General features: G+C 39.4%; 2 protein-coding genes across 6 annotated transcripts in view; one reads left to right on the top strand and one right to left on the bottom strand.

The window, feature by feature from the left end:
• The window catches only part of LOC137250598 (alanine--glyoxylate aminotransferase 2-like), a 54,829-nt gene extending 47,236 nt beyond the window's left edge, over positions 1-7,593 (top strand). For all 3 annotated transcript variants that reach the window (XM_067783704.1, XM_067783702.1, XM_067783703.1), the window contains 2 exons: positions 5,964-6,198; positions 6,267-7,593. In XM_067783704.1, the coding sequence (XP_067639805.1) occupies positions 6,008-6,198; positions 6,267-7,275 (1,200 nt within the window). In that variant the 5' untranslated portion in view covers positions 5,964-6,007 and the 3' untranslated portion in view covers positions 7,276-7,593. The remainder of the gene's footprint in view (positions 1-5,963; positions 6,199-6,266) is intronic.
• Positions 7,594-9,341: 1,748 nt separating this feature from the next.
• On the bottom strand, positions 9,342-25,099 carry yl (Putative vitellogenin receptor yl). Of its 3 annotated transcripts, XM_067783701.1 has the most exons (13): positions 24,844-25,099; positions 22,049-22,299; positions 21,519-21,983; positions 20,815-21,459; positions 18,057-18,959; positions 17,837-17,981; positions 16,960-17,768; positions 16,627-16,893; positions 14,090-15,154; positions 11,398-12,199; positions 11,100-11,333; positions 9,951-9,998; positions 9,342-9,898 (listed from the first exon to the last, which is right to left on the bottom strand). In XM_067783701.1, coding segments are annotated over exons 1-13 (5,781 nt in total). In that variant the 5' UTR covers positions 24,846-25,099; the 3' UTR covers positions 9,342-9,753. The 3 variants fall into 3 exon arrangements, with proteins under 3 accessions (XP_067639802.1, XP_067639800.1, XP_067639801.1); XM_067783699.1 differs by having other exon boundaries at positions 11,100-12,199; XM_067783700.1 differs by lacking the exon at positions 9,951-9,998 and having other exon boundaries at positions 11,100-12,199; positions 24,844-25,098.
• Positions 25,100-27,306: the final 2,207 nt, after the last annotated feature.

Raw genomic sequence — 27,306 nt, 5'->3', positions numbered from 1 at the left:
GAAAATGGATTGACTTTGGCAGATTGATGAAAAGAGCTTTCTAGTAATATCTTAGAAATCAAAGTCTATCAAGAATTCTATCTATCTTCCAAAAATATGAAAAAAAGTCGTTCTTAAACCAAACTATCTAAAAAATATGGAATATTTGACTGTTATTTTTGAATTGATCCACTTTATGTGAATCCTGAAACATATTTAAATTTCTTCTTGACGGGAGCAAGTTTTATAAATCCTATAGAAAAAGATACCGACTTTGGTTAGGTCAGCCTAATATTCCTATATATGTATGTATATGTATACAGTTCGCGTTATATTTGCTTGTGGGTTATCAGCTGTATATTTCGACACGAGATGTTCACATGTTTTCAATAGCCTTACTATATTATCACAATAGTACTAACAACACTACGTAAGCGGTACAGTCAGCAGACGATAAGGTGCAATGCAAAACACGAGAGTCCAATTCATGTGTTTGTACCCTGCAGCAGAATATCACACTAGTCAGAAATAATATCAGACTACAACTAAACAAAATTGAGCTAGTGTGAAAGAGGGCGCCGCTCGCTCATGATTAAAATCTTAAAGTTTGAGAGCTTAAACCTAGAAACATTTGTCCCGATTCTAATTGTAGTCCGAACTATGATAGTTCTACCAGTCCAGTAATATGAAGCGCGTCGAAAGTAGAAGCGGAAAGGAACTCCCATATCACACCCAAGGAGTTGCAGCTCAAAATATACAGTGAGGTGGGCTTCAGCAGCAAGGGATATCTTATCTTCATCCACCTGTCTCTCCCAACTCAGTGGAGGTCCCCCCGTATTTGACCATTCTTATAACATGACCTAGCCAGTGAAGCCCTTGGGCTTTTATGCATTGCACTATCTTCATATCTGCGTAAAGCTTACAGAGACTTCATCTCCCTCGGTGCTTTTAACAAGCGCGAGTTACTTTTTACGAAACGGCCAAGGTTGCTAAGGCGGTTAAGTGTCTATTAATGGATGATGATAACCCATTTATTAAATCTTTCGCACTTCTATTGTGGAGTTGGTATCTACGCTGTTTATAGAATCAATTTTCTGTTTTGCATTCAACGATAAAATTGGAACAGCAGACATATTTTGCTGCTATCTTGATAGCAATTCCATGAAGCAATGACATAGCAGGCCTGCTTTTGTTGCTGTCTTGATGATTCCATGAAGCACTAACACAGCAAGCAATAAAAATAGGCTTGCTGTTAGTCGGTGGCTAAGCTCCCAGTGAGGTTGTTGTTTAATATGGTTGTTGTTGTTGTAGTTGTTGTTGCTCCCCGAAGGCTTTGGGGAGTGTTATCGATGTAATGGTGTTTTGCCGGATACTGATCCGGTACGCTCCGGTATAACAGCACCATTAAGGTGCTAGCCCGACCATCTCGAGAACGATTTATGTGGCCACATTAAACCTTCAGGCCATCCCCTCCCTCTCCACCCCAAGTTAGATGAGGAGCTTGGGGTCGCCAGAGCTTCGTCTGCTAGTGAAACAGGATTCGCCGCGGATAGGTGAGGTTGACAATTGGGTTTGGAGAAGCTATATATTGCGCTGGCAACCTGAAGGGTTGCGCTACACAGCCCCTGGAATCTGGTATTTTAGTCGCCTCTTACGACGGGCATACCTACCGCGGGAATATTCTGACCCCCTAACCCGCTGGGGTGTTTAATATGGTTCGACTGGAGTGGTATTAATGACAGAAGACTCGGTTTCGAATCCATGCCTAAATAGTGGGTCTCACTTATTTTAGTCAGTTCTTTTCTATGCTCCCTTTCCCGTTTATTAACAACACTGAGCTTGTCTACCAAATTTCTCTGGCTAAACATTCAGTCAAGATGAATAGCTCTTCCCAACTCTTGGTTCATGACATCAAATGGGGCAAGTATATTGCTAATTTTTCCGCTTCAGTGGTTTAACGTTACTACTTAATATAGTTTTTCCTTTCCACCCCAATATGACTATAACTATCTCACTGTGTTTGAGTTCAACCTTGACTTCTTCGAAAGTTTTACTACTATTTAGAGGAGCCATTCATCAAATCGATGTGGGTTCCAAGATGCCCATCATACAACAGCACGATCACCTCCATAGTCGGTAGCTAACTATCCCTTAACTTCTCTTTTAATTTTATTTAGTATACTACGAAAACGCAAGGAGACTCAATATCTCGGGAGAGGTTGACTACATACCTTATTGTTATAATAACATAGCGGTATCCAACACTTGAAGGACGGGTCCTAATTATTGAATCAAAATTGTTTGTAAAATCACACTCATCAGTGAGAGCACTGGTAGAAAGTGCGGTTGCAGGAAAGAACGGTTGAGTACGACCTGTGTCCGCCAGCTATTATGAGTGACACAGCTTACAGATCACGAAGATGTAAAAAGGGTAGATTCTAGAAAGCTTCTGTTATTTGGCAAGAGAACAGAGTAATTTATAACATACATAGGTATTGATTCTAGAACGGGGTTTCCACTTTGTCCGTCGAACAAACTTCTAGTAACACATTGGGCACATTCACACTATGTGAGGTCATTACGGACCATCCTTTCTACCTTAACTAGCATGCTGAGTTGACTGTGTTACCACCTCAAGGGAATATCGGATCTTTTTTTTATCGAAATAGGACATCTCCTAGGTTAGGTGTCCTGAATACGTCCGTAGTGTTACCAGCATTTGTTTGAAGATCAAACGGGAAAACACAATAAGTTACCAGAACTTGTGTTATAAAATAACGGACGCCTCGAGTTGCTGTTAAATTTGCAGCCCCGTGCGTATTGGGCTGTCTACCGTCTATTCATAGGGAGCTGTATTTTTCTTTGCTAACTCGTCGGCCCTTTCGTTGACATCGTCTAGGTTCTAAAACATTCTCATATTAAAAATATTATTTTTTTATGTATGTATATGAAAAAAGTTGATTACTTGCTCCTTGCATTATATTAGTTTTGACGTATGTAGGTAGAAACTAGTTGGCACGACTGCAGGGTAAGCACACTTCAAAAGCACGTGATCGCTGATCTCTCGATGGTTACGTACTATAGGCAAACCAATGATCGCTATGCTCAGACGAAAAAGGGGGACGGTGTCAATCGTTTAACAACAAAATCATTTATAAATATCTGTGTATGTATGTACATACGTACATATACATATACACAAATAGAATGGTGTGCTTGAGAAAATGAGGGACTGTAGTTTTCCGCATGTGGTTTATGATCAGCTGACACCCTGCCTAAGAATAAACTTTGCTAAAAATAAATTCTTTTTGAAAACAAAAAGTTAGAATAGCAATGGTATTGAGGAAAGTATGCTGTTTGTTTTTGATGCGATCCGAGCATTTGAGTGACCAAACGATCACTTCAAAGTGGCGGACGTTCTCTTTTAGCTTTTGTTGTTGAGCTTCATTGGTTTTGCTTGACTAACGTTATCAGACAATATATTTTATTGTTTTCTTAGCAAGTGCTTGGAAAAGTACTGTATTAATATTAGGTATTGAAGCATATTGATATAAGCGATTGGACGAGCTGTTCAATAGAAATTAAGTTCACTTGGACTTACTTTATTTGGGTTGATTTATTTAATATTTTGGGCTTTGAGCAGTGTAGCTTGATCAACTTGAGTGAAACTGACAAGGAAAAGATATCAGAGCTCTCTATTTGTGGTGACCGACCACATTGCCAACATGTAGTTTTTAAAGTTGCTGAGAATACTTGTTTGTATTTCTCCGGCGAAAGGTTTCAGGGTCTTGGTGATTTTATGCGATGAGAAGAATAAAATGTTAGCAAAAGTAATCCCAGAATCAGAGCTGTAATAGATTGCCTTGGAGTGATTGGTGTACATATAGCAATGTCTATCGAGAAATATTACTCGTTCTGGCGAGTTGTTGTAATGTTGAAGTCAATCAAAAGTATGACACGCCTTCTTGAATCATTCTTCTTTTGATTTTTGTTGTTGTTTTTGTCAAACCTTAAATAACTATCTGTTCAATTTTAATATGAAACCAAAACCTTAACATTAACTTCCTTATGGTAAAACTCTGTTGATATTATTTGGACTTGTTTGACAATCCTTTGAGTGGTCGCACCTACTGAATAGGGCGAAATACTGCAACAGCAATAACGACAGGGTACTGCCATCATATTTTATAGCTTTCCCAACCCAATTGGCAACATCACCTAACCATGGGGAATCCTGTTTTTTTAGCAGACGAGGCTCTGAGGACTCCAAGGTCCTCACAGAGGAAGCGGGTTGTTTGACAAAGGAGGTTCAACGTGGTCAATCGTTTCCGCGATGGTGGGGCTAGTACCTTAAGGCTGCTATTGTTTGGATCGTTAAAACTCCCCAAAACATTCGGGAAGAAAAAGAAGATAAAGTTCTGCTTAGGCAGCGACAGTTATTAGTCGTTAAAAAAAGCAAATCCGACCGGAAGCGAACACTTTTAGTTTCCTACCCCGACTGCAATTCCGTACTAATTAATTTGTTCACACCTAACCTTCCAAGTCGTTCCATCTTAACTGCGAATGTCACCCCATCAGTCATCTTAGTAAAATCATTTTATCGATAGTGAGTGGTAAAGTCTTTCGTAGATCGACTTGAATGCCTCCTTTTGCAGACCTCAGTGAGATGTTCAGTTTACTGCAAACCCATTTCCTACATACACGCTCCTAGTAATTCTAAAGATTTCTTTCTTTCAGCAACTTGCAGTTCCACTGTTCTTTTTCTATCGTAAGCCGGCCATGTGTTTTTGGTTGTCCTACAAGCTTCCCAACACTGCCAGTTACAAATCGCTATTTTCTGAAATCATTTATATATGTTTCTTTTGATAGATCTGAGTGGATGATGCATCTCGTATCGAATGCTTCCAGCCTTTGCAAGCTTGTCTGACCTTCAATTCTCCTGTAACTGAGAATTATCTTCTTGCTGATGTCCTTGGTTGACGAGATGGATAAAACAAAAGGCTATGAGTGTTGGTAGGCTCTTGGATAAATACAAAACCCTTCGCCTTGGACATTAGTCCTTTGGCCGTCTTTATACCTAACAATTTCGCTTGGAAAAGTCTAACCAAGTCAAGGATACGGGATGAAAGCGAGACCTTAAACCGCTCAAAAACCAGCTTCCATGCCCAGTCCATTTTTGAACCGTCAGTCTAGAGCGATAATGCCTCATTTCTGTTCATCCCATCTCTTTTTCAGCCACTTCCTGAGAAGAACCTCACCACAATTAGTCTCGAAAAGTTTTGTTAGTGTACTAGCTCCAGACTAGGACAGTGCTTCCATTAATAGGAGACTTTTTGAGTGAAGTAAGATGGGCTTAAATTTTAATAGAGGCAGGCTAAAGAGTTTTAGCTACAGATGCATAGTGAAACCTTCGTCACAGACGAAATGCGTTTAAGTGTTTTTTCCTTTAAATAGCCCTTGTTCAGTTTACAAGGCAAGTGTTCAGAAAGCAAATGTCAAATATAGTAGCATCCAAATATTCTAGCTGTGCCATCTTTTCCGTAGTTCATTTTTATCCCTTGAATTTTTATCGAGAAGCCCCTTCGCAACCTCTACCTTCTTCCTTCACCTTTTAGCGGTAAGGAGTTTTAGTCCGGTATGCTCCAGAAAATAGCACCATTAAGGTACTAGCCCGACTATTAGGGAAACGATTTAGTATTTCTACGTTGAGCTTTCTAGGTCATCCAACCCCCTTGAGGAATTTGGGATGGCCAGAACATCGACTGATAAGTAAACAAGATTCGCCACGGGCAGAGAGGTTTACACTTGGGCTTTAGAAGGCATAAATTGCGCTAACAGCCCCTTAAAAGGGTTGCGCTCCTTGAAACTCTCTTACTATCTACCACTTTCAATTTTGTTAGTCCGCAGTCACTTCGTTTTTGGTAGTGGTTTAATAGTAGTCAATCAATTTACTAACATTTGCTCTATTTTTTGTCTCATTTTAGTGGGTCATTGCCATCCGAAAGTGGTGCGCGCCGGAAGTCTACAAATGGCAACAATTTCCACCAACAATCGTTTTCTGCATGACGAGCTTGTACAATGCGCTAAAACATTAACCAGTAAAATGCCCGGCGATTTGTCAGTTTGCTTCTTTGTTAACTCTGGCTCGGAAGCGAATGATTTGGCTTTGCGTTTGGCACGCAACTATACTAAGCGACAAGATATCATCACATTGGACCAGTAAGTTTTAGAAAATCTGTTAAACTCACCATTATTTATACTAAATTGCTTTTATCTCTTTCTTCTAGCGCCTATCATGGTCATTTGACAGCTGTCATGGAGGTCTCACCATACAAATTCAATCAACCTGGTGGCGAACCCAAACCTCACTACGTTCACGTTGCACCCTGCCCTGATGTGTATCGCGGAAAGTTCACAGACAAAGATCATCCCGGCGCCAATATGGCTGGAATCTATAGCGCACCCATTGTGGAAGCATGCAAACAGTTGCAGGCGCAGGGTAAAGGTGTAGCTGCTTTCATTGCTGAGAGTTTACAAAGTTGTGGTGGTCAAATTATACCACCACCTGGATACTTCCAGGCGGTCTATGATGCTGTACATGCAGCTGGTGGTGTTACAATAGCCGATGAAGTGCAAGTCGGTTTTGGACGTGTTGGTACACATTATTGGGCTTTTGAAACACAGGAGGTAGTGCCCGATATTGTTACGGTTGCAAAACCAATGGGTAATGGACATCCAGTGGGTGCTGTTGTGACCACACCAGCCATTGCGGATGCCTTTTATGCAACGGGTGTTGCATATTTTAATACATATGGTGGTAATCCGGTCTCTTGCGCTATTGCTAATGCAGTGATGCGTGTCATCGAAGAGGAAAGTCTGCAAGAAAACGCCCGCATTGTTGGAGAATATTTATTGAAAAAGTGTCATGAACTGAGTGTGGAATTCAAAATTATTGGCGATGTACGTGGATTGGGTCTATTTATTGGTGTGGAATTGGTGAAGAATCGTGAAACGCGTGAACCCGATACTAAATCGGCTCATTGGATTGTGAATCGTATGAAGACTTTACATAAGTTGCTCGTCTCGTCAGATGGCCCCAATGACAATGTAATCAAACTAAAGCCCCCAATGTGTTTCAATAAAGAAAATGCCGGCGAATTTTTACAAGCATTCCGTGAATGTTTGTCCATGTTGGTGAAGCAGGGTAGCGATTCATCGTTTATGGTGGGCGCTGCTGATGTGAGGAGTACGAGTACGATGTTTGAGAGTCGTCAACGACTTATTAAATCAGTGTGAAATTTTATGGTTGCTTTAACTTTAGTAAGATAGTCAATATTAGTTAATTTATAGACGATAAGATTGGCGTAAAGTATATTGAATCCGATATCAGAGCTCTGATAATATAGAATATAGAATACGGTCACACCCATAAAAATCATCATCGATTTGTATTGATTTTTATCATTTGTAAACTAATTTGAAAATATTATTAAACATTTATTTTAGTACGTATAGAAATTAAACCTTTCTATAATAAGAAATTATTAAAAAAAATTGTTAAATATATTAAGTAAAAAATATTTATATACATAAAATAAAATTATATTAAATTCATGCATATTTAACTTCAGTTTTTGCACCTTTGAATTAAGCTACTTCGATATGTTAAAAGAAGTTTTCGAATTAAAATCCCGAAATCGGTTGCCACTTTGGTTCTTTCTCATTTGTATTTTGACTGGTAAGTGGAATATCTCCCTATCTCAACATAGAACGCGTTATTTCAGAATTTGTTTGAAGAACGGCTAATATCAGAATTTGGTTGAAAACTGTCCCATCTCATAACTTGTTTTAAAATACGCTTTCTCAGCATACATTCAATACAGTTTGACTGAAAGAGAGCGTTTATGAAAAAAATCCAGAGATAGGAAGTTTTTCGAAAATGTTATGAGATAGAACGTTTTCGAACGGGCAGCGTTTATAGGATGATATTCCGCTTAGCAGTATAATTGGTCTACAGGCCCATTTTTTTGACTAGGCCAAAAGGATGGAGTTATTTTTTCCATTTTGGAACCGGTTACCATTTTGAAACAGGTTTTCTTTTTTGGAACCGGTTACATTTTTAAAACCGATTACAAGAAAACCGCGTATGAAACAGCGGGTGTGGAAAGCCTGTTTTTCTTTGTATGCTTGTAAATCTATGCTCAGCATGAAATAGGGTCTCAAGTCCAATATGATACTATTGCTGCATGAAGCAGTGGTGTCACTTATACTGACGTATGACTCTATAATGCGGTAGGAGGATCTTCGGAAAAACTTGTCTCACCGGCCTACAACAAGCTTGCGCCCTGCGTGCGTTTATGTCACCGGGGAGCTTGTAGTAACTGGCGGCTTTAGATCCCATTATAAACCCACTTCCGATCGACTTGCATACACTCTGTACATAAGCACTGTGACTCATGGAGTCAAGGTCATACAAGTTGAATTTTTCGAGCAACTCCAATACTATCCTTCCAAGTAGGAATGATTTAATGAAAGGTATAATCGAGTCAAAAGCAATCTATCTTGGTACAAATCAATCTAAGACGTACTAGTATTTTCTAGAGATTTTTACGTAATTTTTACCCTCAGCCATATTTTTAAGAATTGCTTGGAGAAAAGGACTGGATAATTATTGGCAAAAAAAAAAGAAGCTAGACATGCCACCGACACTCATGAAGTATCCATTATCTGGTTCAAAGACATATAAGAATTGGAAACAATGAAATGGATCAGCAATTTGTGGAAGGGATGCAACAAATAAAATGGAGTTATTCATTACTCAAGACGTCAGCCGTATGAAGAAAAAGAGCACAAAAAGGTTCTCAGAGAAATCAACGAAAAGTCGTCAAACTCCTATGCCAAAGATTGCCCGGTGAACTTAGCTCTCAAACAAAAATACCCAAACCTCGCAGTTGAGGAAAACAACCTCCCCAGGGAGACGTGAGTCACTCTAATAATATGAGTAATAACTTGAACTTTTACTTACCCAGCATCAATCTCGACATACCCAGTGTAATGGGTACACATGACGTCAATCATCTTTTCAGTTGCAATGTGAAACCAACGCCTTTAACTCTTTGGTCCGATTTGTGAGTGATCGCACCTATTGGTTGTGGAAAAGCACTGCTACAACAACAACACCACCAAACAACAACAACACCACCAAACAACAACAACAAGTAAAGCGAAAAACCAGCAACAAATTAAATGGGGTTACACTGAAATGACAGCCCTTGGTCGGGGAAAATCTTGAGCTGCTCTGGTTTGCGTTGGCATCTTCGACCAGCTTTACAGTGGTCCTTCTCTTTCAATATAGAACACTGTTATGATAATTATTCTTTTATTTTATTTTAGAAACAACATAACAGTAGTGACAGAAGTACATACAATATACAATTTAGCATTGTGGCCTTGAGGATCTATGTACATATTAATTATTTTAAAGCAACCAATCAACCAACCAATCAATCGACCTATTCGCAAATGCATAAATATGTACATACATATATTAATATATATAAATTTACTGCTTATTTCGAACTGATGTTCTTAAATTAAATAATTACAAAATACCCTTCTTAACACCTAATACTAACATACGTACATATAAATTACATCTCTTATTTGCATACATATTCACATTTATAAATACAGAAAATATATAATTACATACATGCAAAGATATTAATTATCTAATTACAAAAATAATTTTTAATGTTTATAGGGTTTTAAAGATTATCTAGGTGGCAAATTTCGATCCGGCAACATCATCATCATCATGAACTCGGATTGTACTACTGGTGGTGTATAGAAATTCTGACTCCACCAATTCTTGGGATGTCCGTTCAGTTGGCGCCAACCGCTCTGTTTGGTCGGGCGGCTGTAAAAAAGTTTATTATGAGGAAACATTTTAAAAAGGCTATACATACAACCTGAGTATACTTAAAGTGCAGCTCGTCTGAGCTATTTTTTGTTTGCACCTAAAAAAAAGAAATGCCGGAGGAAGGAGGCAAGGTTATTCAACATTTCATTGATCTACGTTTATACTGCGACGGAAGACAAGGGTAATGTAGAACGAACTCATTCTATGAGCGTTTGGAACGCATATGAGAACTGCCTCCGAAATTATATAAAAGTTAAGCCTTGTAACTTCAACTCCAGAATGAGCAAACAAGATGTATTTTGCCTCATAGTCTGAAAATTGAGATTCTACATTGAAACCTCATCTAGGGGACTTAGGCTGATATTTTTCTTCTTGTAGCGATAGACACTCCTCGAAGGTTTTGGGGAGTATTATCGATGATAATGGTCCTTTGCCGAATATTGACAAGTTCTTTCCGGAAATTAGCATGACCATGTCGGGAACGATTTGATAAGACCATGTCGAACCTTCTAGGTGTATGGATTTTAGTCGCTTCTTATGACGGACATGACTACCGCGCGAATATTCTTAGCTCACTAACCCGCTAGGGGTAGTTAGGTTGAAGCTGATCGACTTTTTGGTTGGTCATATCAAATAATAGGCTTTAACTTCATTCTAAACAAGATTCACCCACACCCGATTGTGTCAGAAAGCGCTTACCGAAACCCCACTCAAACGCCTTCACTTCGAGAGCACAAGTAAACTCAGCGATGAATGGTAGGATCATATCTTTGGCGCGCTCTATACCACCACTGCAAAACTGATTATATGCCGACGTCCATCAAGAAACACTTGTTATAGCGAATAATGCTCCATTGCAATAGGAGACAAGCAATGCAGCGAAAGCAGTTTCCGAAAGCTACAGTGAGTTGAGGATGAGACAAAGGCTCGATAACTAGAAACACACGCTATTATTGATACGGTTTTAACCATCCAACAAATCACGACATTCGCGTCTTTTCCGAGCAAACTTCCCAGGTAGGTAGATCTTTTTGGAAGGCTAAAAGGTCGTCAATCTACCTATTTTAAGATTCCATTACTTTGGGTGGTATATTCAAGTCAATTGTCCGCTGGGATCCGTTCAGAACTGAGAACACTGGCTCACTTTGTTGGTAGATAGTGAGGAATGAGATATCAAGTATAACTTCGCAAAACTTACCGCTGACGCTTCGAGAAGAACTTCCGCACCCGACAACGAACCCCGCCCCGTGCTTGGCAAAAATCTATAAATCGGCGGAACATATTTCCTCCTCTCGATTCCTGCCACGATATTGTCGCTACTTCTTCCGCTATTTGTGTCTCCATCAAAAGTGGCGGTTGTGCTGCTGATGCCACTTTGTTGCTGCGTGCTCCCCATAGACTTGGTAGCGTTGTTGAATGAAGATAACGGATTCTGGAAATGCAGGTTTATATTGAAATTGCCATGACCTTGGGACACACGACGTAAGTAAAAGTACCCAACACCGGCGCAAAGCATTATCAAAAATATGAGAACCAAAATGGTTGTAATTGCAGCATGTGAAGTAGACTCATATTCATCAATCTGCTGAATAGCACTGGACAAAATCTCATTATGTGTGCTCTTCGGACAATGTACATTTTCGTTCACAATCACATCGCCACACATACACTCGTAACCATAATCAGCTTGCACGCACATACCATGACATTTGGCCATATCGCATGGATTTGTTGCCAGCGGTTGACGTGTGGCGCCATCTACAACTACATCTTCCGCATTTAGAATATTCAAGTTGAAAGCTTTGCAATCACGTGCACCAAATAGTTGGCAATTAATAGCTTCCTTAGAGCCAATATTCACAATGAACGCCTGATTTTCATAAATCGTTAGACCGGATGGATGCATTACTACATTACCCTTTTGTATTATGGTGCGCGGTATAGGCTTCGTCTTCGTTTTATAATCCATCACTTGTAATGTTTTCGTATGCATATCGACAAAGTACAGTTGACGCTTGTAGGGATCACAAGCCAAAGCCGTGATGTAGCCACCCTGTTTAACTAACAACGTCTCACGTTTTTTACCATCTAAGTGAACCATGTTCACCTCTGAAAGGGGTAAGTTGAAGGAGTGCGAGCGTACAGTAACATAGAAGAGGCGTCGCTTTAGTGCATCTATGGCCAGTGTTCGTATGGTGTCGCGGGGAAGTGATGTAACTATGCGTCCACACATTTTCGCATGGAATGAACAAACGTGTATGCCGTATTGAGCGGCGCGGGTAATGACATAAACGTTATCTGGAAAAGAAAATGTACATAATAATATACTACATATATTCGTGAACAGATTAAGTACGTGCCGAACTGAACTTTATGCATGTACGCACTAGGGAGGTTCAGTACTACACTTTTTCCAACTGTATTTCAGAAAAGGACAAGTCTATTTCGGAACAGCTGACAAATATTCCTAAAATATTTCTGAGCTTCTGCGTTCGTGTACTGCGCTCGCCAGATCAAGGCTCTAGCTATTAGGGGCAGTAGAGCCAGATATCGAGGCATCAATTAAGCTAGGTCCTAGAAGACTTCTAGTATTTGTCAAGAGGACGGAGTTATACTATAAGTCCTAGCCCCTGACATCTTAGCGTATTCTTTGCAAGTTATATTCTATATGAGGGAATATAGAGTGTAAGCGTAAGTGTAGTCACTACACTGTAGCATAATGTTTGAACAACGCAAGGCAAGCCAAGGTAAGAAAACCGAAAGGCAAGGAAAGGTTGGTTATCGGTGTGTTATCGACGAGGTGCAAACAAGTTATCGATTTGTTATTGTGTCCCCACATGATACCAACCATCTCTTTAATTGTAATGTGGAACCAACGCCTCTAACACCCCTTTCATTATGGTCTACCCCTGTTGAAACAGCAAGTTTGCTTGGACTCCCATTAGAGGATATTGATAACAATTTGTGATTGGTCGCACCTATTAGGTGGGGCGAAGCACTGCTACAACAACAACAACATTTGTTATTGAAGAGTTATATACACATACATATCGCTCATTTACTTCAATATTGTCATAACTCAAGAAACATGACTTTTGAGTTAATAACATATAAACGTACCCAATATCATGATCTATGTAGTATAAAAAAATCTTTGTGATCAGTTAAAAATTTACCACGTGCTATAAAAATGTAAATATGCCTTTATATGCGCAACATATGGCAGTTAAAATCTTTGAATGGTTCTCCTGGAAAATTGTGTTTTTTGAGTTATGAAGTAAATAAGCGACATGTTACCGAAAACAAAGGATATAGATTTTTTTCGACTAGTTATCGACTTGCTATCAAGCAATTATCCATTACTTATCGATATGTTATCAGAAAGTAATCGAAAAGTTATCGATATGTTACCAAATAGCTTTCGATACGTTAACAAAAGGTTATCGATTTATTATCAAAAAGTTATTTGTTATTTATCGAAAAATTATCGATATATTACCTAAAATATATCGATTTGCTGTCGTGATGTCATCATTTTTATATCAGCGTTATATATTTGTTATGATAAAGTTATGGAATTGCTTTTAAAAAATTGTATATTTGTCATCGGTTATTTATCCAAAAAATAGCGATATATTATCTATAGATTTGTCGTCGTGATATCATTTTGCTATCAGCTTTATCGATTTGTTATCATAAATTTATCGACTTGTTTTCAAAAAATTGTCAAAAAATTTGTCATCGAAAATTAAATTTATTAACGAAAGGTTGTCGATTTTTTTATCGATTTGTTATTGATGTGTTACCAAGTTTTTATTGACGTGTTATCGATTTGTTAACGATGGCTATTATGAAATGGTACCGAAAAAACTTCAATCTAAAATAATGATTAGGATGACCTTCTGTTAACCGTCGCTAACAAAAACAAAGAAACCTATAAGGAGCTGATGACTCGACGATAAGGGCTTTATATCGTAATAGGCCGATAATAGTAGAATAGCTTTTAGGTATCGGTTGTTACCGAAAAGAGGCCGGCGAAACTCTTCTCAAAATGCCAACAATTATTGGTTTCTGGTAAAGTTGCCTTTGTTTGAGTCGCACTTTTCTAAAATGCTTTTGCTTTCCCAATTACAATTGGAAAAGGTGTACTTAGAAAAAAGTTCAAAGTTACGCAAATATTTGACCTACCTGTAATCCAGTCGACGGCCACTTTAGTGGGAGTCTGCACACGTAAACCAGCTATCACCTCACCCTTCTCCATATCCACCTTATACAACACATTCTCGACATCCGTAGTAAAGTAAGCCTCCCTTTTACGTATATTCAAATCAAAACCTGCAATCTTCGTATCATTAACAGCCCATGCGACACGCAATGTTATCGGTTGCTCAGTCATGCTACGCACTTCATTGTAGGTGGAAAACATTAAAGCCGATTGACTTTCAATGGACTTGCAAGTAGTCTTATCGGGACGCAGCATAAAATCTGGATAACATTGACAACGATACGAACCATGTGTATTCTCACATATTTGAGCACACGGCTCACTCTCCTCGCATTCATTCACATCTATGCACGTACGCTGATCTGTATCCAAATAATAGCCTGGAAAGCATGAGCATACGGCACCAATTGGCGTGGGACGACATTTATGCATACAAATTCGTCGACTTGTTGCCGGACTACATGCTGTTTCACAGAGTGGTCCCTCATCGGCGCCACTGTCACAATCTTCGAAATTATTACATACACGAGACATTTCCACACATTGGCCATCCTTGCAATCGAACATATTCGGTCCACAAGCTCGTTCATTTAGTTTGGACTTGGTTATGCCGGTAGATATTGTGGTATTTTTGTAATGTTCACAATTCTTTTCATCTGAACCATCAGCACAATCATTATCGCGATCGCAACGGAATTCCTTACGTATGCATTCGTTGTTTGATTCGCATTGAAATTCATAAATACTGCATACCACACCACATTTTTCCTCATCCTCACCGCGTGGACATTCGGCTGTACCATTGCAACGTGCACTCAACTCTAGACAAATACTTGGATCGCTCCGACATTGGTACATGGTATGATCTGAGGCGCTGCAGGTTAGATTGCGTTGCTTGCCCGTGGTGAAGTCACAATTAATTTCATCTGAATAGTCGCCGCAGTCATTGTTGCCATCGCATACCAGACGTCGATCAATACACTGGCGGAGCATACATTTATGCATATCGGTGGGACATTCTTTGGTTCCTAGGGGGATAGAGCAAATTAAAAGAAAGAACTATTAGTTTCGAGTTTTTTGGGTCCAATATACAAAAATATCTCAGGAGGAACTATAGTCACATAAAACCAGCTTTCGGTGACATTTGATGCTGTCGTGAAGTCAGAAATGCCACCTAAGAACTTTATCAAAGCCTGTCCAAATAGATCCGACCGTTCAGAGTTCGAATAACAAGAGCATGGCTTCTGCTGATTACCTCTCTTTTTTTTGTTTGCATTGAAACGTGAAAATAACTTTAATCTATTGGTCGGAAATACGATAGGGCAGCTAACAATATCTAAGAAACTCTAAAACTGTCGTATATTGAAAATGCGTAATGAAATGTTTTCGAGAAGCTTTAAAAGATACGCAAAATACAGAGTGGTCTACAATTTAGGTAATCCATAGTCTAGTTCAGACCTTTATTGAAAGATAGACTTCAAATTGGAAGATGTTAAAAAGAATGATTATGAGCAACTAAGCACGTTACTGAACACTGAATGGACTACCTAGGATATTGCAGGAGCAGCTGTTCATTTTTCCATTGACACGAAAATCCACCAGATGCAACAGTTTTGAAATAAAGGGCCTAGGAGCTCTCACCAATACCACCTAAGTAATATGCATCCAGCACATACCGCAACCTGTCAGGGGCGCGGGAAATTTAGGATTCCCAAGCATCGCACCTTCTTTATTTTCTGATGTCGCCATTAATAAGGATGGGGTGGACGGATGCTATCCGGTGCACCATGAGTGGGGAAGTTTTCTCTGTACTTGGGCAGTCAAGCCGCTATTAAAGTCCTAGCCTCCAAACATATGTGTTCGAGCGGTTGTCATGCGGATCACCTCTTTGGAATACAGTCTGTTTTTTGAAAGGCTTAACTGCCAGATTTGACCAGCATGCCAAACACACGTTATCCTGCCGAAAAATAGCGTGCCTACATTTAAATTACCCTCTGATCCCTTTTCTTCTCGTTCTTCTTTCTATTCCTATACTCTTCGTACACTCTGCCACACGCCCACTACTAACTTGCACTCAAAATTTCTGGATTCAAGGGGTCTATAAGCGCAATTCATAGCTTCCGCAACCCAATTGTTAACATCACCCACGGGAGGCGAATCCGGTTACAAATATGCATGCATAATAAGCATATTTGACCGGCGATGCTCTGGCGACCCCACGTTCCTCATGGACTTAGGAGGTGGGAGGAGGGATGGTCTAGAAGGTTCAATGTAGTCATATTAAATCAGTCCCGAGATGGTTGGGCTAGTACCTTATTAGTGCTTGTTACCGGAACGTACCCGATTTATATTCGGCAAAGGATCATCTACATCGATAATACTCCCCAAAAACTATCTATATAGGGCAAACATAATTTTTTCAGTTCGATGGGTGTGTTCTGAAAATAGAAACACTTCCACACCAGCCCGTCCTCCTCTTTAGAATCCAAGCTATACTTACCACATTTTTCGTGCTCATCTGAACCGTCCGTACAATCTAGCTTCCCATCGCATTCCCAGCTTTGTGCGATGCATGTACCCGTGTTGCATTGAAACATATCCGCTGCGCAAACGGGCAAATCGCCCGTGGTCTCCTTAACATTAGATTTACAGTTCGTTTCATCCGAATGATCACCACAGTCGTCAGAGCCATCGCAAACGACACTCATATCTACGCAGTTACCGTTATCGCAGGCATGCTGATGACTGTGACAACGTTTATCTTTGTCTAAAAAGGAAATTCATGTGGTACATAAATTAAAGACGCATTTACAAAATCAACCAAAATACAAACCGAATTTGACGCAGTGTGTCTCATCCGAACCATCATGACAGTCCTTGCGTCCATCGCAGCGCAAACTTTTCTTAACACATTGTGTCGAATCATGACACATGAACTCTCCAATCGCACATATAACTTTGTGACGCTTCGTGCTAGCCGGATCGCAACCCAATTCATCAGAGCCATCCGGACAATCTTTACGTCCATTGCAGCGACGCGATTGCGTCAAACACTCACCTGAGCGGCAACGGAATTCGCAATCCAACGACTCAATGCAGGTAGTATTGGTCATATCACGGAAAACAAGTCCTGCCGGGCATAAACACGCTTTGCTAAACTGTGCAACCGTTACGCAAATATGTGAACAACCACCATTCTCATGTTGACAGGGATGCTCTAGAAGCGAAACTGGTCGACTGGCCGTGAGGGGAATGCGTGCAGGTAATATATGCGCATAAGTGGGTTGAGCTATTTGAATTTCAACACGTTTCACAGTGCCCATATTATTTTTATGAGTCCAATATATAGTTGAGGAGTGCAACTCTGACCAAAAAAGATCATCTTCGATCAGCGCGAGGGCATAAGGACGCTTGAGACGTTTACGGAACGTATAATCCTGGAGGTTGCGATAATCGGTAAAAGAGATGCGACCAAGCTCGGTGTCAGACCAATAAAGAGTTTTAGTTTCATAATCGATTGCAAAATGGAAGTCATCATCGCCCAGTTCATCCTCAAAAGCGTGAGTGTGCGGTCCATTGCCGCAGAGTGGCAGCTGATCGATGTGTACATATTTGCGTGTGCGCAGTGCAACAAACATAATGCTAAGAAAAAGGGGAAGATGAAATATTTATTTGGAAAGGATCATTAATTAATGTTTTGATAAGCTTACCCGTCCTCAGGTATGATAGCGAGCGCAATAGGTACTTCTAAACCAGCGAAAAAGCTTACTATAGCGCGATGACTTGTCTGCAGTGAGTAAACTTCTACCACATGGCGTTCCGCATCTGTCCAGTATATATTGTGTGAGAGGTAATCTGGGGGCGATGGCAATGATGGAAAGATATAAATTTAAATATAATTAATATTTTCTTAAATTTTGCAATACTCACCAAACTCAATCGACGTTATATTACCAATATTATCTCGTGTCAACACTGAAATATGAGCCGTGAGTAGATCATACTCAAAAATCGTACGTTGTATATTATCAGCTATGATCAATTTGCCATTAACATTATTATACGCCATTTGACTTATATAAATCGGCAGATGATGCGTTTGCAAGATCGTATGCCGTCCAAATTTCGTATGATCCATTTCTAGCAATGAATTTTTCAAAGCAATAAAAAGCCTCTGTTTTTTATGTGTCTTAATACAACGCATACGATCCGCACCCAATTGCATACCATCGGGACAAGCACATGTAGACCGCCCCCCCTCGCTGAGCAAGCATAAGTGAGAGCAACGCATACGCATGCACGCATGATCAATTTTCGGTTGCTTCGCTGTATGATAAATATGTACTGCATAGATCGTGCGATCCTTAGTCACAATCTGATGTCCTTTACCAGTAAATTTATGACATTTATGCACACTCTTCGTGCCCCAATCAGACCAATAGATATTCTCTTCAAATATATCCAGACCATATGGATGTTTCATTATACCTTCGAGTATTCGTCGACGATCGGTGCCATCAGGTCGTGTACTTTCCATTGTGGCCAATTTAGCGTCAACCCAATAGATGCGTTCATTGTGCATATCCAATGCAATTCCGTTGGGCCAATGTATGTTTTCCGTAACTAGCGTTAGTGAGTTGCTGCCATCCATGGAGGCACGCGCAATCATCGGTTTAATACCCCAATCCGTCCAGAACATTTGTCCGCGCTGTGGCCAAAGTGCGACACCTCGCGGTTGATGTACGTCAACTGTGATAAGTGCGGTGCAGTAGAGTCCTTCATTTGAGCAGACGGCAATGTGGTGCATTGTATTGTCAGAGAAGTATATATTTCCTATGGAGAACCAAAAAGTTTTGTATAAACCGAAAGTGGAGTTAATAGAAAGGACTTTCTGGGAAATTGCAATTTCTTATTTAGGCTCCGTCCTTTATTTACTGTAGGACTTATTAAATCAAGCGAAAGTCGAACATTTAACTACCATTTTAGACATAACGGACTTAGCAGTCAAAGGTCTTCTCTCAACACTCCATAAGTCTGACAACATATCTGCCCATATGTATGGCTAGCAGTCAGGGACGGCATTGATTAGTGTAGATAGGAAGGTCTTTGGAAAATTTGAAGTAGAAACTCTTCAGGTGCTTACCATGTTGACAATGGTGTACAGAACTAAACCAAGTTATGAACTTTAGTGCATGATTTACTTGTAAGGATTCCTACCTCCCACTTTAAACAAAAAATTTTGGGTAAATGGATACTTGCACCAGTCGGCACGATCATTTTAAGCCAACCCAGTCTCCTGGGTGAAGTTCCTAGCCTAGCGAATCAGCGCAACCACATGCTATTTTTATTTTTCCTACAAAATGGCAGGACGGGATCTACACGTTTTACGCCGACTCTGAACGGCATCTTCATAATGGAGGTATAATGAAAATAGCTAGCAAATGAATGTTCAGGCGGACCTTCAATAACATCCACAAATCTGAGCCCTTGAAGTACATTCACCCAGACGGAAAAGAGGATAAACGGTCAACCAACACCCACTGATAACTGTCGGTAAATGAGTGACGAATAGGGTGAAAATCATGTGGCACTTAATCCAACCTGTTGAGTTTAAATATTTGGAAAGGTTACCAGGTTCAATACCCTTGAATACAATTTTTCGAGAGTTCTGACGGGCTTTCAAGTTTTTTAATTCTAATACGGCATTCGCTTTCCTCCGCTCTAGACAGATTGCAACTAGACCATGATGTATCGTATTCAAATGACTTTCGTATCACTGAAGACTACAGACTTCTGGGAACTCTGAAGTAATACAAATAAATCCTCGCATGTGCTGAGAGAGGACCCCGTTTCAAACACTTCTGCGTTCCTTCGGCATCAAACGATAGCTGACCGACCTTTTAAGTGCTTATTTGCCCATCATTCAAATCAAAGAAGTGCCGTAAGCTTCCGTCCTAGGAAGATTGCAACTACATCATGAGGTATCCCTTCAAATAACTTTCGTATCACTGAAGACTGCAGAATTCTGGGAACTCTAAAGTACGAAAATCAAATCTTCCCATGTGTTATTAGTCAAAATGAGGGCGTGTTGAGAGATAGGACCCATTTCAAGGACTTCTGCGCTCCTTCGACATTAAACGATAGCTGACCGACCTTTAAGTGCCTATTTGGTGAATATCATTCATCATTCAAATCAAGGAAACTTATGTCGATCTGGGATAAAAAACTCTGATATATTCGTAAGTCGAAACCCAAGTACTTTCGCCTAGTTTTAGTTGGACAATATAAGATGGAGTAACTCTAAGATTCCACCTCGTTAGCGTTCATGCTGCTGCAGCAGAAAAGGTGTGCCAGTACATTGCGATGCATCGCAAGGGCTTCCATTGGACAGATAACCGCTATAGCCGGAATAGCCGAGGATAAATGAGTGTTAGTGAAAACAAATTGTTTCGGTGGCCCCCTGCCATCCACTTCCGATCAGAACGAATGCGCTATCCAGTAAGAGGTAGTGTTTTCCCAGCGTGTGCATAGCTGACTCAAGCCCCACATGTAGACCACAGGTGGTCAGCGGAACTCAAAATTCTACACAGTCCAGTTCACAAGTATTCATCTGAGACAGGAGATCCGCGTGACAGTGTCTTGGGATACCACCATACAAACTCAAAAAATAATTTTTATAACAACTTACCCGTTAACCAATCGACAGCCATATCTTCGGGTGCATCCAAGCCGGATGTAAGCAATATTTCCGGATTTGTGCCATCAGCATTTGCCTTCACAATACTTTCCGCTTCATTTTGTATATTCGTCCAATAGATATTTTTCCCATCAAAGGCAACACCAATAACTTTGGTTAAATTCTTTGCCACTGTATAGACCAGTTTATTACGTAAATGCACCCCCATAACAGCTATTTGAGTGGTGTAGAGCAGAAGCGGATCACCACCATACGCCTCACAAGTGCTATTATCAGCCCTCAGAACGTAACCTACATCGCAAGTACAACGATATGAACCACGAGTATTCTGGCAACCATGCGAGCATAGTCCATAAATTTCCACACATTCGTCGATATCCCTACAGGCATTCTCCAACATGGACATACGATAACCTGCGGGGCAAATACATTCAGCACCCCGATCTGGTAACATTTTACACGTCGATGCTGGTGGGCATACTTTTGTGCTACAACTATTAATCGAGGAACTACACTGATGAGATTCATCACTGTCATCGGCACATTCTTTTTTACCATTGCAGGCCGAATCTAGGGAGAGACAACTCGAATTGTCGTGACAAAGGAACTTGCCCTGCTCCAATGTGCAATTGACGCCTGGAAATATTAGATTAAATAAAATCGGTCCTAGCACAATAAATCTTCTAGTTACTCACCGCATCTGTGCTCATCACTGCCATCACCACAATCATCCACGCCATCACAAATCCATTTCTTGCTTTGCAAGCATTTTTTATTATTGCAGAAAAACCCCGGACAGCTGATCTTCGCGCCTTCGCAACCATCCAACTCATCGGAACGATCATGACAATCACTCTTACCATCGCACATAAAATCTAACGGTATACAAGTATGATCGGTGCGACAGCTATACTCGTATGCGCTACAATTGCGTTTTGTCTCATGCCAGCCGCCTGTGCCGACGTCTGTACTTTTCGAAGCCATCCTACCACTGCTAACACTCATCCACTTCGAAGCACGAGACGACGAAATCACACAGTCTAATTCATCTTCACCACCTGGACAATTTTCGACGCCATTACAAATAAGCTCCGACGCCAAACAGGGTCCATTGGGTTTGGCACATTGAAACCAATTCGGCTTGTGGCACATTTCCTTTTCTGCAAATATTTGGTTAGTCGATAAAAAGACCCTCTGAGGAAATCAAATCTATGAGGTATCTTACCACAATCCACTTCGTCCGAGTTATCGGGACAGTCGCGACGTCCATCACACATCTTCTCCTGTAAGATGCAACTTCCATCTCGACATTGAAATTGATCGGTGCCACAAATGGGATGAGCAGAAGTGTGTGTAAGTAAAGTTGGAAATAATAGCAATACGACAACAATGCAGAAAGCGGTGCTACTAGATGTAGACAAGGTAGGTGATTGTTTTTTGCGCACATTTTCTAACGGGAGAAATAGGGTTTTTGCCCTAAAGCGAAAGAAATAAATGAGTCGAATAATTAATAAATGTGCAGAGGATATGACTGCGCAGGCAGAGATGGAAAGGAACAATGGTTGAACTGAAGATTTAAGGAGAGGAGATTATGAGAGAAGCAGGTGAGGAGAGAAAATAAAAAATTGTGTTGTTAGATGAACTGGAAAGGGAAATTGGAAATAATATTATGGTGGGGCCAGTCAGGGATGTGGCGAGCTGGCAATAAATAGAATTTGAAGAATAGAATGAGAGGTCAAATAAGAAGACTTCAAAAGGGAAGGCTAGATAGTAGGAAAGCCGCTGACTCGATTTGGCAGAGTCTTACCGAAATGGCACGGACAAAAAGTTAAAGTAGGAAAATGAAACTGATGTGCTAGGAAAAGAGTGCTTTTGTTGTGGTCGTGCTGGTTAGTGTTCTCTAGGGAAAGCGAACAAGCTAGATGTGATATGAGGTAATTGAGGTTTGCAACTTCTTTCCAGCCAGAAGTGCGCTTGCAGGAGGGCGTCTATCTCGGTTCCCTTTATGCATATAAACAGATGCCTGTCCGCTACATTTAGGACCACTCGACAATTATTTTATTATGCGCCTTGGCAAACCTATAAGGAATATGATTTAAGGCTATATACTTCGAATATCCGAACACTTTTCAAGTACCACTTGCCGTATTACGGTCTATGTGAGGTCTTTATTGACTGTCCTAACCTACCGGCTGCCTGCATTAATGTCCTACAGGAAATACGATGGATTCTGGTCAAGAAGAGCGGAACAATAAAAGTCGTAGTCATGTGTGGGAAAGAGACTTCGCTGCCAAGTACTGTTTTGCTAACGCCAGCGAAGACGATCCGGCAGAGGAGGTGAAGAGAGAAACTACCACCGTGCCTTCTATAACCTGGCTAAAAAGACGAAAGGTAAGACCTTGCGGTGAAATAGAACAAGACGAAGTACTTGCTGTCATCAACGAAAAAAATTGATTCTATAAGCCTCTTAAATTAGTTGCTCTGATAATGCATTGGAATCATGGTCGCTGACCCGTGTTACCAATGACGTATGTATGTATGTATGTATATCGCAGTGTCGGATCGTGAGCTTGGCTGTGGGCGGATATGGTATCAAAAAGTTTTATAAATTTTGTTTTATTTGTATAAAAGCGGTATTCATGTATAAATTGCCATGCATCGTGAAATGTCAACATTTTGTGCCTACTGCTATTTTCATGCTCAAGAAAAATGCAAAATTTTTCTTGAATGTTTGCTTTTGATCTGCGTACAGCGCTTAAGAGTGCCAAAATGTAAGCTTTCGATTTCAAAGTATTTTCGAAAGTATGTATGTATTCTGTTTTTAAATAGAGCTAATGATTTCTCGAACATGTTCGAGAAGAGATTTCTCGCGAGATTCTCGAATCTAGAATTACTCGTAAGGCTCGCAAGCTTCTCTCTCGCTTCATTGCTGTTTTATATAGAGCTTACGATTTCTTCTGGAGCACAAGCCAAAATGTCCGCAAAACCACAAGTAAAAACCCCCGAAATGTATAGAATATTGCCAATGCAGCGACTGAATTGAAAGTCGAGAAGATCGCGAGTATTAGCGGGCCTTAGCAGCCGATAGGCTCCACCGATTTTGACAATTCAAACACCAATTTGCTTGTAATTAAAAACTCTTTAAGATTTTTTTATTTATGTGAAATAAATTTCTATTTTTAAAATTGTTAAAAAAACCGTGCAAAAAAAAATTGTTCTTGAGCACATTTTTGCATGCAAGGAAAACCACATACGCAAAATTTTACTCTCTGTGATATTCCGTTGAGAAAAAAAAATGGCCCGCAGCATTGATATTAGATATTTTCATTTGCACACCTTGGACTTGAAGATTTTCCATACAAAATTTTATTTTTCAAATACATCAAATCATCGTAATCTAACAATTTGAAAAAAAAAAAAAAATATAGTAGGCATGAACAATTTCCGAACGTAGAATTATTTCAGTAAGTGTATATTTTAATTTCGGATCCAAATTCCCCTCTTCGTTTTATAAAAATGCTATGATGCAGAAAATGTTTCTATTGATATACAAATTCAGCAGCAAAAGAAAGCGAGATCTCCTGCACTGCCTTCAGGAAAAGAGGTAGAGAAAGACTTGATGCCAATTGGCATAAGTTTTTGAAGCACAAATCACACGGCTTTATTGGCTGATTTAAAAACTTTCTGCCCAGAAACATGACAGCGCATTTTTAAAATTGTTAAAAAAAAACTTTAAGAAATAAATAGCACAGCACGAATTAGGGAGACGATCGGTCGAAAACGCATCCTAAAAATATTTAATTAGGGAAATATGAGCAATGTCACATGGGCGAGTTTTGTGGAGTGTGGTAATATTTTGAGGTTAGATAATCCCCTAGCATTAAAACTTAATATAAAACAAAAGAAAAACTTAACGGCATTTGGAGGTTAGATTAAAAAAAAAAACCATTCTGAAATAAGTTCAGCACTAATAATATTTTAATATTATTTTTTCAAATTAAAAAATTTCTTTTTACTTACATTGAGTTGTTATAAATTCCACTTTCACCCAACTTTTTGAATCAAATCGAAATAAAAATGTCCTTTTAACACAATATCTCTTATATATGTTTATATTTTTACAATAATATTAAAAACACAATTTTTGAACAAATATAATTAACACTAACAAATGAATTAACATTAAAAATTATTTAACAATTATTTTCCGGATTGACACAATAATTTGGCGCACTTGAGCGCAATCTAGAGCCGAATTTGACTGACAAACTTTGAGCGCTGGAAAGTTGCCGGTGTCTTTCACATCAACGCAATTCACTTGGAAAGTTCACTTCAGAACAGTTACATGTACATATGTAGATTAGGGTGGCCCTTCGTTGTATGGAGGGAAAACAACTGTTTGGATTCTTGATCTCACCCCCTAAAAATATGCGAATATCTCAAAAACGAATATATATCTACAAAATTGTAGGTCAATGAAAAAAGATTTAGAGTTGGCGCAAAGGGCTTGAACTCCTGAAAATGTATGACTTTTTACAAGTTCGTGTTTCAGGCTTCCATATTTCTAAACCCTACGAAAATTTACTGCGTGATGCCACAACAAATTTAAGCCTGCACTGCAACTTGTTCTTGCAACAAGCATGTCGCAAGAAACTTAAAAAAAAGTATATAGAAATGAAAATATATATTTTAAAATTGCAAACAACTACAAAAAATTTCTTTGACGTTTTCTTATTAAAACTATACAGCTCCTGAATGAACAAATTTTGAGTAGTAAGTTTTTTTAAATAGACAAATTGCGGCACTTTCCATTGGATGGAAAACCACTTCCAGAAATAACAGGTCGTGAAAAAGTGAGACGACTTCCAGTTGTTGTTACTTACAGGAATGGTGAGAAGTTAATAGGAGCTCTAAAATCATATCCTGCAACAGGCTCGGAAATAGCTGATACGTTGTATGAACTGTTATTTGAATGGGATCTGAAGGATGATATTGTGGCTTGATGTTTTGATACGACATCGGTTAACACAGGCGTTATAAAAAGAGCTGCAACGTTATTAGAAGAAAACTTGAGCGAAAACTTTTGTATCTACCTTGTCGTCATCATATTTATGAAGTTGTACTGAGAGTTATTTTCCAGTAAATACTAGTAAGGACGTTCACTTATTTCGGCGATTTCAAGAAAATTGCAAAAACATCGACAAAAATAGTTTTAGAGATTTGCTACAAAATAACAAATTGAAATTACTTTTAAGCGATAGCAGAGATACTATTTTAAAAACCCCTCTAAGGAATAGTTGAAAAATAAAATAGTAAGAGATGACTATAGGGGATTATTGGAATTAAAGTCTATATGTCTAGGAGCTAGTGATGGCATAAAGTTTCTTGTACCAAAGCCCACTCATCATGCTCGGTGGATGTCTAAGGCATTGTATTGCTTAAAAATCTATTTATTTCGGGAACAGTTTAAACTAACGGAGTATGAAGAGAATTCGATAGCAAGTATATGCGCGTTTATTATACAATTCTATGTCATGCTTTGGTTTTACTGTACCAATCCTCATTGAGAGATACTTATCTTTTATTAAAGAAATTTATAAATACAGAAATGTTAATAAAAAAATATCTGACATTGCAATAAAAAAGTTTTGTAACCACCTAAGGTACCTGTCTGAATAATGTATTGCATTGGCATTGTTCGATGATGACGTCTCTTGTACCACGAAGAAAAAGATTGTGGAAAAAATCAAAAGCATAGACAACTGCGACAAGGAAACAGAAAATTTAAAGAGGTTACACTTAAGGCCCAGTGAAATCAATAAATTCATAGAAAAAGAACTACACGATTTTTTAACAGGAAATACAAGTGATTTTTTTGGTCGGTTTGGGATATCATCTCAATTTCTGGAGGTAAATCCACTATACTGGGGGGACACATGCATCTATAAAAATGCTAAGAATACTGTTATAAATATAAAAGAAGTTAACGACACAGCAGAACGGGGAGTAAAGCTTGGAAGAATATAATAGAATACTTACAAATGACGAACAAGAAAAATAATATTTTTTACAATTTGTAACTGAGTACAAACAAGTAAGGAAGGCTAAGTTCGGGTGTAACCGAACATTACATACTCAGTTGAGAGCTATAGATACAAAATAAGGAAAATCACCATGTAGGAAAATGAACCTAGGGTAACCCTGGAATGTGGTTGTATGACATGTGTATCAAATGGAAGGTATTAAAGAGTATTTTAAGAGAGAGTAGGCCATAGTTCTATGGATGGACGCCATTTAGGGATATCGCCATAAAGGTGGACCAGGGCTGACTCTAGAATTTGTTTGTACGATATGGGTATCAAATGAAAGGTGTTACTGAGCATTTTAAAAGGGAGTGGGCCTTAGGTCTATCGGTGGACGCCTTTTCGAGATATCGCCATTAAGGTGGACCAGGGGTGACTCTAGAATGTGTTTGTACGATAT

This window comes from Eurosta solidaginis, chromosome 4 (assembly GCF_040869045.1).
Source record: "Eurosta solidaginis isolate ZX-2024a chromosome 4, ASM4086904v1, whole genome shotgun sequence".
Taxonomy (NCBI): domain Eukaryota; kingdom Metazoa; phylum Arthropoda; class Insecta; order Diptera; family Tephritidae; genus Eurosta; species Eurosta solidaginis.
Note: the sequence above shows the minus strand (reverse complement) of the source record. Positions and strands in the feature narration are given on the sequence as shown.

What these genes read in the sequence shown, in the direction of transcription:
- yl (XM_067783699.1), bottom strand. An exon ending in TATAACGTCGATTGAGTTTG is followed by an intron (nt 17,982 to 18,056) that starts GTGAGTATTGCA and finishes CATCGCCCCCAG; the next exon opens with ATTACCTCTCACACAATATA. An exon ending in GCTATCATACCTGAGGACGG is followed by an intron (nt 17,769 to 17,836) that starts GTAAGCTTATCA and finishes CCTTTTTCTTAG; the next exon opens with CATTATGTTTGTTGCACTGC.